Below are 9,967 nucleotides of genomic sequence, written 5' to 3'. Positions count from 1 at the left end.
TACAGCCGCTCACAACATGTGGGTTCTACTAGTATGAGAGGTTAGATATATACACCTGTTACATGATATACGTTTTTGTGGTCATGAGGGAAGGGGGCGTTGCTGTGGTCAAGGATGGGCCCAGGTGGGGGCCCGAGACCCCCCTAGGTCCAATTTTTTTTTTTAGTTATTATATGTTTAATTTTTGTAGTTGGGCCCCCTTATCCTCAATAAGCCTAGTTAACCTTATCCAAATAGCAACAATCTAATCCAAAAATTTAACAAAAACAATAAAAACATTCACAATAGTAATTATATTTTAGCCACCAAAAAAAAAAAAAAACTATTTTACCACCAAAGAACCAAAAAATGTATTATTGGAGACGCTAAAGCTAAATTTTTTACAACTACAATAAACTGGTATAAATACTAGTTGACTATAACAAGTTGTTAAAAAGAAAATATAATATTTTATGAAGATTATATCTCATCCTTCAATTAAAAAACTCAAATTATCTCTCTTCCTTTATTATTTTAATGAGTTGTTTATATTATTTTAGATAAAGTAATAAAAAAATAAGAACATTTGATATTGGATGTATTGTAAAGTGAGGTGGTCAAATAGATAAAGTAGTTTTTCACTTTTTTGAGGTGCTAAAAGCTAAATTTTTTTAGCACTACCATTGTAAATACTCTAACGTCAACCAAAAAAAAAAAAAAAAATTCTAGTCAACCTAGTACTAAAAAAAAACATTATTTTGTTTTTGCTTTTGTCTTTGTTGATAAATAATTGCATCTTAATATATTTAGAAACAATGATTTTAAGTATTTATAATTTTTTTAATATTATATAGATTAGGGATGACCATGGGTCAGTCCAGGTCGGGTTTGTGCCCAACCGGCGACCGACCAGATCAAGTCGGGTTCCAAATTTTCAGACCCACCGCCGACTGGTCAGAAAATCGGATCGGATCGGACTGTTCTTGCCGGAAAGTGGTCAGGTCTCGGTCGGGGTTGATTATTTGGAAAACGGCGAGAATCCGGCCAAGCAAATATGAAAAACGGTAGAATCCGACGAGGAAATTTTAAAAAACGGTAGAAATCCAGCCAGATCTTGCCAAATCTAGCAAGATCTTGGCCATTTTCGGCAAGATCTTGGCTAGATCTAGCGAAATCTCACTAGATCTAGCTTAAATCTTCCCAAAGAAAACTCAAAACTCGCCGGATCTACCCAAAAAAATCTCAAAAAAAAAAAAAAAAAAAAAAAACTATTTTACCACCAAAGAACCAAAAAATGTATTATTGGAGACGCTAAAGCTAAATTTTTTACAACTACAATAAACTGATATAAATACTAGTTGACTGTAACAAGTTATTAAAAAGAAAATATAATATTTTATGAAGATTATATCTCATCCTTCAATTAAAAAACTCAAATTATATCTCTTCCTTTATTATTTTAATGAGTTGTTTATATTATTTTAGATAAAGTAATAAAAAAATAAGAACATTTGATATTGGATGTATTGTAAAGTGAGGTGGTCAAATAGATAAAGTAGTTTTTCACTTTTTTGAGGTGCTAAAAGCTAAATTTTTTTAGCACTACCATTGTAAATACTCTAACGTCAACCCAAAAAAAAAAAAAATTCTAGTCAACCTAGTACTAAAAAAAAACATTATTTTGTTTTTGCTTTTGTCTTTGTTGATAAATAATTGCATCTTAATATATTTAGAAACAATGATTTTAAGTATTTATAATTTTTTTAATATTATATAGATTAGGGATGACCATGGGTCAGTCCAGGTCGGGTTTGTGCCCAACCGGCGACCGACCAGATCAAGTCGGGTTCCAAATTTTCAGAGCCACCGCCGACTGGTCAGAAAATTGGATCGGATCGGACTGTTCTTGTCGGAAAGTGGTCAGGTCTCGGTCGGGGTTGATTATTTGGAAAACGGCGAGAATCCGGCCAAGCAAATATGAAAAACGGTAGAATCCGGCGAGGAAATTTTAAAAAACGGTAGAAATCCAGCCAGATCTTGCCAAATCTAGCAAGATCTTGGCCATTTTCGGCAAGATCTTGGCTAGATCTAGCGAAATCTCACTGGATCTAGCTTAAATCTTCCCAAAGAAAACTCAAAACTCGCCGGATCTACCCAAAAAAATCTCAAAACTCGCCGGGAAAATGATGGGTCTGTCGAATTGGGTTTCTCGGATTTGAGAGGAGGAGATCCGATCTCCGACCTGTTGATCTCGGGTTTTGGAGAATGAAATCCGTCGCCGACCGCCAGAGCAATCGGTTTGGTCAGCGGCGGGTCGGGTTCGGTCGGTGGCAGCGGGTGGGTCGATTCTGGCGGGTCCTTGGACAACCCTAATATAGATGCCTATTTGGAGTTTTTTTTTTTTTTTTCTTTTTTTTTTTTTTTTTAAACTCGGCCCCCACTAACTTAAAATCCTAGGTCCATTCCTAGCAGTAGTGATGGCAATGAAGGTGGTACTGGTGGTGGAGTTTGAAGTGGGCTATTGGTATTAGTAATAGAAATGGTAGTGATGGTGGTAGCACAAAGAAATGGAGATGAATGTGGAAACATGGAAATCGCGGAACTGTTTTTCCATCACTTTTGGATCATTTTCTATTGACTTTGAAAAATGCTTTCCTTTGTTCAAAATTTTCCATTGTACCAAAAATAAGAAAAATGAAAAACGTTTTTTAGGAGGTGGAGAGCATTTAGGAGGCTTTTAATTCAAAATAAAAAAGATTGATATGACAATTAACCATCCATTTTTCGCAAAAAAAAAAAAAAAAAAAAAATCTAAAAAATTGGCTTATTTTCTTGTAATTGGTTAAAATAATGACAAAATTTAGATACAATATCTTGATGATGTTTCTTAAGTTTCATTTTAAGATTCAGTCATGTGGCTACTTAACTAAAAAATAACTTTTATCCTATGAGAAAAAATCAACATGGGAAAATCTTAAATGAGGAACCTAAAGGACAGCATCTAAGTNAAAAAAAAAAACATCAAAAAAATTGATCATCCATAATAGTTAAACATGTTAAACCATCTTAGTTAACTAAGTAATTCTTAGATGGTTAGAGAGTACCTCGAGCTCTCACATTGGGAGTGAGCCCCACAATGGGACCCAAATTTTGGGCCTACCTTCTATGTGAAAGCTTAAGAGTACTGCTTCGAGACTATCTAAATAGTTTAACATGCCAAAATAATAATGTTTCCAACTCCAACCACTTTGGTTTTTTTTCTTTGTTTATTTATTTATTTATTTATTTATTTTTTAAGTGGAGAAGAGCCACTTTGGTTTTAAGGGTGGTAGAAAGCATTTTCTGCCAAAACCTATGTTTTATCATTAACTAGCCTACAAGTTTTTAGTTGACCAAAATTTTCTATCGTACCAAACATTAGAAAATGTTTTTCAAACAAACAGCACAAAAATGTGGACAGTGAACTAGAATTGAAAATTTTGAATAACACAAAAATATAATGACACATATAATTTTAGTGGTCCATAAAAAGAAGTTGACATTGCTAATGGGATGACTTTTTGGCACACATATCACTCAATCATTGGTTAATTACACAGCTAACATGGTATCTCTATTACATCATATTCTCTCTCTTATAAATCACTCAACATGGGAGGACAATTTTTTTTAAGACAAAATACATTTTAAATCCCATGATTTTGAGATCATTACAAATCAAACCCTATATTTAAAGTTTGAAATTAAACCTTAATAACATTTCAATTCAAACCATACACTTCTTATAAAAAAGAAATCCATACACCTATTTATGGTAACATCATTAACAAGAAATACTTGGACAAAATAATAATGTGATAATTTCAACACGTGTCTATTACTTATAGATATTATTTCACTCCACGCCACACATGGCAATGTTTGTTTGAAGCATATTTTTCATTAGGAAATTCACATGTAATAGGTTTACTATTTTTTAAAGTGCACAATTTAAATTCTAAACTTATAAAATCTGGGGTTTAATTTAAAATCAACCTCAAATTATAGGGTTAATATCCCTATAAAATGTAATTTATCCAAAATTTTATTCCAAATCTATTGTATAATAAATAAAAAATTGCTAAATAATATCACTAGCACATTTAACTATGTCAATTATAGATAGTCACTCCACAAGTATAAATGCTTGTAAGCTGTGGAGGGCAAGGGTCAAGATTCAAATCTCCATAAGGAAGACTCACACACATATACACTTAAATTAGGCTACAGTAAAAATTCTATCTTGTAAAAAAAAAAATGACAATTATGAATTAAGGCATAAGGTTATGAAATCACCTTCACATTCTTCTATGATAGCTCAATGATGATAATATTATTTGTGATACCCATATATGTGGTTTGAACCCCAACTCCTCCTCTCCTACTATCTACCTATCTCCCAAAAAATAAAAATAAAAAATGCATTCTTTTGTTGCAATCTCTGAGCTCCATAATCCATAGGACTAAACAAATTGAATAGGTTTAGGTTGGATTCGGGCTAACATCATCTTTTGTCTCAACCGTATACTCTATTCGTATTCCATATTTCTACAACATGTCATTCTTGCCTGTATACAACTAAAAATAAACCCTGGCATTAGGACCCAAAATCCTAGGATCAACAATGATGACCATCACAAAGAAGTGAAGAACTCAAGAATTTTAAAAAAATGAAGCATCAAAATTCAAGAGGCTTTAGCATTTCTCCCACCTTTTCTGCTAACAGCCTCACACAACCGGCATGGCAATGTGTCAAGGCTCACCGCACGGGTCTTTCCATAGTTACCCAGTACACCACATCTTCTCCAAGCATGGTACTCTGCATAGGCTACTGGGTCATTAGCAAGAGACTTAATGTAAGATGCCAATTCCTCCAAGGAGTTGAATTTAGACCCATCTATAATTGAATGTGGAGGGACCAAGTCCCAGACATTTGGGGCACCAAAATAGATAGGTACTGCACCTGCGTCTAGAGCATAAAATAGCTTCTCTGTCACATAACTCTCTGTTGCAGTGTTTTCAATGGCCAGAACAAACTTGTAGTGAGACATTGCACAATGTAAATGGTCCCACCATTTTGGTGTGACACTGGCATCATTGGCACACTCAGGGTAGAGAGATAGGGCCATGTCTAGGCCACCAACATTGTTCAAACACTTGCCAAATGAATGATGAGGTAGCAAGTTGAGAAGCTGCTTGGCAAGCCGATTTCTTTGAGGAAGACAACGTGATGAAGACCAATATACAAGTGTATCCTGGAAAATGAAAACCCCATTTAGAGTTACAACAACAGTTGATCCGACTCCCACCCCCAACCATTTTCTAATGAACAATCATATAGAAAAGCTCAGTACTTACATTGTTCTTAGAAAAAGACACATGATAATTTCGACCATTATGAAAGAGTGCACCAGCATAGGTTGCCTGAACATCATCTTTGGCATGATAACTAATAAATATATCGTCTACCCCTGTCCGCTTCCGGCCAGCCTCAAGGTCCATGTATACACGAAGTGGATCTCCAATGTGTCTCTAACAAACATAAGGAAAAAGCCACAATGAAACAGGCCAACAAAAGAGTTTTGTGGAAAGCACTTAAAAATATGCAAATTAACATGTATAATTCCCAAGGAAAAAAAAAATAAAAAAATCTGCTGACAGACTGTTCATTAGCTTGTCCACCTAAAGAATTAAAATTTAGAGAGAGGAGTCAGCATCGAAGTCTATAACATCCATGGTTTTCAAGATGCCTTAGAATGTCATCCTTATGAAAATTGCCCAAGAGCCTGCTTGAGCACATATCACAAGCGCATTTGCAAATTTGTCACTAATTGTACATTTATGGCCATTTAAAAGACAAAGATAATTACTAAAAATAAAAACTAAATTCAGGCAACAACGACAACAATATATCTCTGCACACTCACACACAAACAACAATATTGTTAAACAGGCATTACATAGTATAAACGATTGGAGCAATGACTATGATAATCATGATCAACGGAAATTGACATTGAAGGCAATCAACTTGACAACTATCGGAACAAGCAAGGAGTCAATACGTGCCTAAAATATTGGATTCTCTGTTGCTCTTTCTAATATCCAGATCCAGAATTCATCAGCAACATAATTTTAGCACACTCAGATTTTTTATTCAAGTTGAGGAAAAGAAAAGAATTAGAGGAAGGCTAAAATAACATTGCTAGTGGTAAAAAAATGAAATGTTAATGAAGGAGGTGACAAAGATAATGATTTTGGATGATGATAGAATGGTAAAGAAAAATACATGTAGTAGACCACAATTAGTTTGTTCAGGATCCATACATAACTCAGTTTTTGGACTAAAGCTTTGTTGTTGCAATATTGTTTTATTATAATTTTAGTAATTGGATTTTTTTTCCCTGTCTCATAATCTCTGGTCCTGTCTTTTATCCACTTAAAATGTTATCTATCATGTATGACTACCATCCTTATCGAGCAAATTTCAAGATGGTCTATTCAACATATATACTTAGAGGACTGCTACTGATCAAGTACAAAATTAATCAGCCCATCCACAAATCGACTCCGATTCTGCTAGGCCTGCTCATGCATGGCAAAAGTATGCTTTACACATGAAAAGTCATTCCCCTACGCTTCTCTTCACTTTGGTAGATGTTTCCAAATCTTAATATATTTAAATAAATGAGTTAATGAAAGCAATCAATTACAAAACATTCCTATATTGTTTTATGACACGGTTTATTCTTATAAACACCATAATAATGACATACTAAGTGTTTTTGCTAGAAGGTTATGATATGAAAAACAGACACTGCTAGCATAAGTTTAGAAAGGTTACTTGTCACTAACTAGTAACTACATATTATCAGCTAACATTCTTCAGATACTTCCTCATTATGCTTTAGGAAGTCCCCCTCAAGAGTCATAAGTAGCTTCAATTTTTTTCGTTGGGACAATTAACAAATGCACCCAGTAGAATTCAAACCCATGATCTCACCCACCACCCCATACCTATTGCTGACAAAATACCATGAGGTCCAAAGACCATCGGTCAGAAGTAGCTTCTGGATTTCTTCATTTTTAAAAGATATACCATTATTTTAAGTGCCTAGTAGGCATACATATGTCTTGTAAGGGACAGTACTTTTAGTGTGAAGCAAAGGGTCTAGATACGGGTATCAAAGCTTTTACAATTTACACTATATTTAAAGTTTTTAAATCCACAAGTTTTCGATTGAACTACTCAGTCTTCTCTAAACCAATTAATAATGTACGATCATTCCTCTCTCTGTATTGCCCAAATTAAGCTTAAAAGGCTATATTCCAAACAAAAAACCTTCTATCTTTACCAAACCAACTTCCACAACCTTCTAAGGCATGATTCAATGTACCCCAAAAATACTAAGAAAAAAAGACTACTAGTCTTGGGCTACTTCATGGTGGATTGACAAACGGTCCACAATTTCACCACCACATCTGCACATACAACACCAATCTACCAAAACAACTCCTCTTTAACAAGGTTTTCACCTGTCAAAAATTTCCCCATGTTGTCACTCACACAAGGAAAGCAACATTCTTTGGACTTTTTGTGCGCCAGATACTCTTCAAAGGAAATCTATTAACATTGAAAGCTCTTAGAGCCCCTTTAGAAAGAATGAACATCAAACTTACCGTCATCGTTCAACCTCCACCTCAACCGGTCAGATCCATCTACATTTGAGAGATTGTAGTATAACATGTCAAAAAATAGAGTCTGTTGACCCTAACTCCCAATCATGAAAAGTTCTCACCAATCCATTTTTCCATGAATGGTCCCTCTCTTTATCTAGAGGTCCCAATCAAGTGTATACATACAGATGTCTCTTAATACATTGCAATCAAATACATTCTAGATTTAAGTCTCTGAAAGCACAATTCTCACACCACACATCATGTCAAAACCAACTCTTCTGCCAAGAGCCTTGTGGCTCAATTGGTTGGCACCTCCTAATGCTTTGAATAGAGACACATCTAGGGTTCAAATCCCCCACCCTGTTGTACTTATCAAATTATCAACACACACCCAAAAAAAAAAAAACTCGTCTACCATCCCCAAAAAACATAGGTCATGTATTGCAAATTTATCCCGACCACCACTAATGCCTCTCTAAAGTCTACAACCATAAGTTTCTTGCAACATTTGTTGTCCGGTGTCCCCAAGCCACCCTATTCTTTGTTCCACTAACTATTCTCCAAAGATAGTTTCCTTCCTCTCCAAATCTTCCCAACCATTTACCTAACATAGCTTGATTGAAAGTGCCCAACTTTCCCATCAAGTACACATCCCTCCCCTTTAATCAACTCTAGGACTTGGATTCATATTTGACTACCTCCACATTTAGATCACAAACATATAAAAATAAAACACTAATATAGTATGCCATAATCATGTCATGTGGAAGTCATATACCTAATACCCTTCTTTTTCTTTTATAGGTACAATAGGATTTGAACTTATGGCATTTGCTCTATGATGATTGCTCTTTCCTATCATACCAAGACACCAATTAGTTTCAGGTGTAGGTGGAATTCAAACTCACATCAACTATTTGATAACATGCGACTTTATTGGTTCAGCTAATTAGAATCCATGTTATGTAATCCTCTTCTTAATAACACCAATTCCACCAAATCAGTAACAACTAATCAGCAACCTCCAATCAAACAAATTTACATATGAAAAAAATAAAAAATAAAAAGCCTCTACAAATTGAAACTTAAACAAATCCAATTATTTGAACTATAAAGAAAAAATAAAAGGAGTACCTGAAGCGGAGGAGTAGTGGTCTCGAACAACAAGGCATCAGGCTTGTCAGCAAGAACAGAAGATTTAGTCCACAAACAGCTTAATCCACATCGACACGAATACAAATTGTCCAAATTATCAGGGATCCAAGTCCAACCTTTCACCAAAACACTCACATGCTTCATTTTCAACTCACGGCATTCAAGTTCAGACTCACCACCAACCTTTTGCAAAGAAGAAGACCCATTTGACTGAACCGAGACAAACCCAATTTGATTCTCCTTGAACCGGGCACAACCCACTTGAGAATCCCACTTCCTGAAGGCGCTGATCAAATTGGTAAATGGGTCGGGTCCGGATTCGGGCCCAGACGAAGTGGGTTGTTGGTTGATGGGTTGAATTATGGAGTTTGATACAGCTGGGAAGTCGAGGAAGCCCGAGATGAAGAGGACCAAGAAAGTGAAGCCTAACATGGAGAAGATGGTGAAGACGTTGAGGGACTTCAATGGCATGGTGGTTACAGATCGAGCAAATTCAGAGTCTCTCTCTCTGCATAGACTCAGAGAGAGAGAGAGAGGGTATAACTGAGGAGGGTCAGTCAACGAATTTGATTCAAAATTAGGCTGTGGTTTTAGACTTTTTGTTAGATCGGAAGTTTTTGTCTCCTCGTCTCACATTCCCTGTCAAGTTGATACTCATAGCCATAGATCAGAGGAGAGTTACAGACGAGTTCGGAGCAGTTCTTTTTTAATTTTTGGTCAAGACACGAAAGAGAAGTTTAAGGCATTCTGTCACAATCTTAATGTTGTGTTTGGAAGTTTAGGCTTAGACTTTTTTTTTTTTTTTTTTTTTTTCGGAGAAAAAGTTTAGACTTAGTCTTAGATTTGAATTTAGATTTTAAATTAATAGATTTGAAATATTTTATTTTAAATCCATTAATTTTAAGAGTTATTTCAAATCCAAGCATATTAAAGACTTAAAAAATATTTGATAGATCTGTCAAATCGAAATCTTTGATCTTTTTAAACTATCCCAACAATATTTGAATTTTAATCATCCAAATACTCAAATAATGTCATCCAAATTCCAAATGCACCATAAAGGTATTTTCAAGTTAAAGCTTCTGAGTTTTTTTTTTTTTTTTAATACTATAAT

The 9,967-nt window shown here is 34.9% G+C and overlaps 1 protein-coding gene across 1 annotated transcript; it reads right to left on the bottom strand.

Moving 5' to 3' along the window:
• Positions 1-4,289: 4,289 nt before the first annotated feature.
• On the bottom strand, positions 4,290-9,603 carry LOC112022772 (alpha-(1,4)-fucosyltransferase). The gene is made up of 3 exons (XM_024055399.2): positions 8,833-9,603; positions 5,377-5,550; positions 4,290-5,273 (listed from the first exon to the last, which is right to left on the bottom strand). The coding sequence occupies exons 1-3, from the start codon at positions 9,322-9,324 to the stop codon at positions 4,704-4,706; spliced, it is 1,236 nt and encodes a 411-aa protein (XP_023911167.2). The 5' UTR covers positions 9,325-9,603; the 3' UTR covers positions 4,290-4,703.
• Between the last annotated feature and the right edge of the window lie 364 nt (positions 9,604-9,967).

The sequence above is a fragment of the Quercus suber genome, unplaced genomic scaffold (assembly GCF_002906115.3).
Source record: "Quercus suber isolate HL8 unplaced genomic scaffold, Cork oak 2.0 scaffold_129, whole genome shotgun sequence".
Classification (NCBI taxonomy): domain Eukaryota; kingdom Viridiplantae; phylum Streptophyta; class Magnoliopsida; order Fagales; family Fagaceae; genus Quercus; species Quercus suber.
The sequence above is the reverse complement of the archived record's forward strand: the minus strand, read 5'-3'. Positions and strand labels throughout refer to the sequence as shown.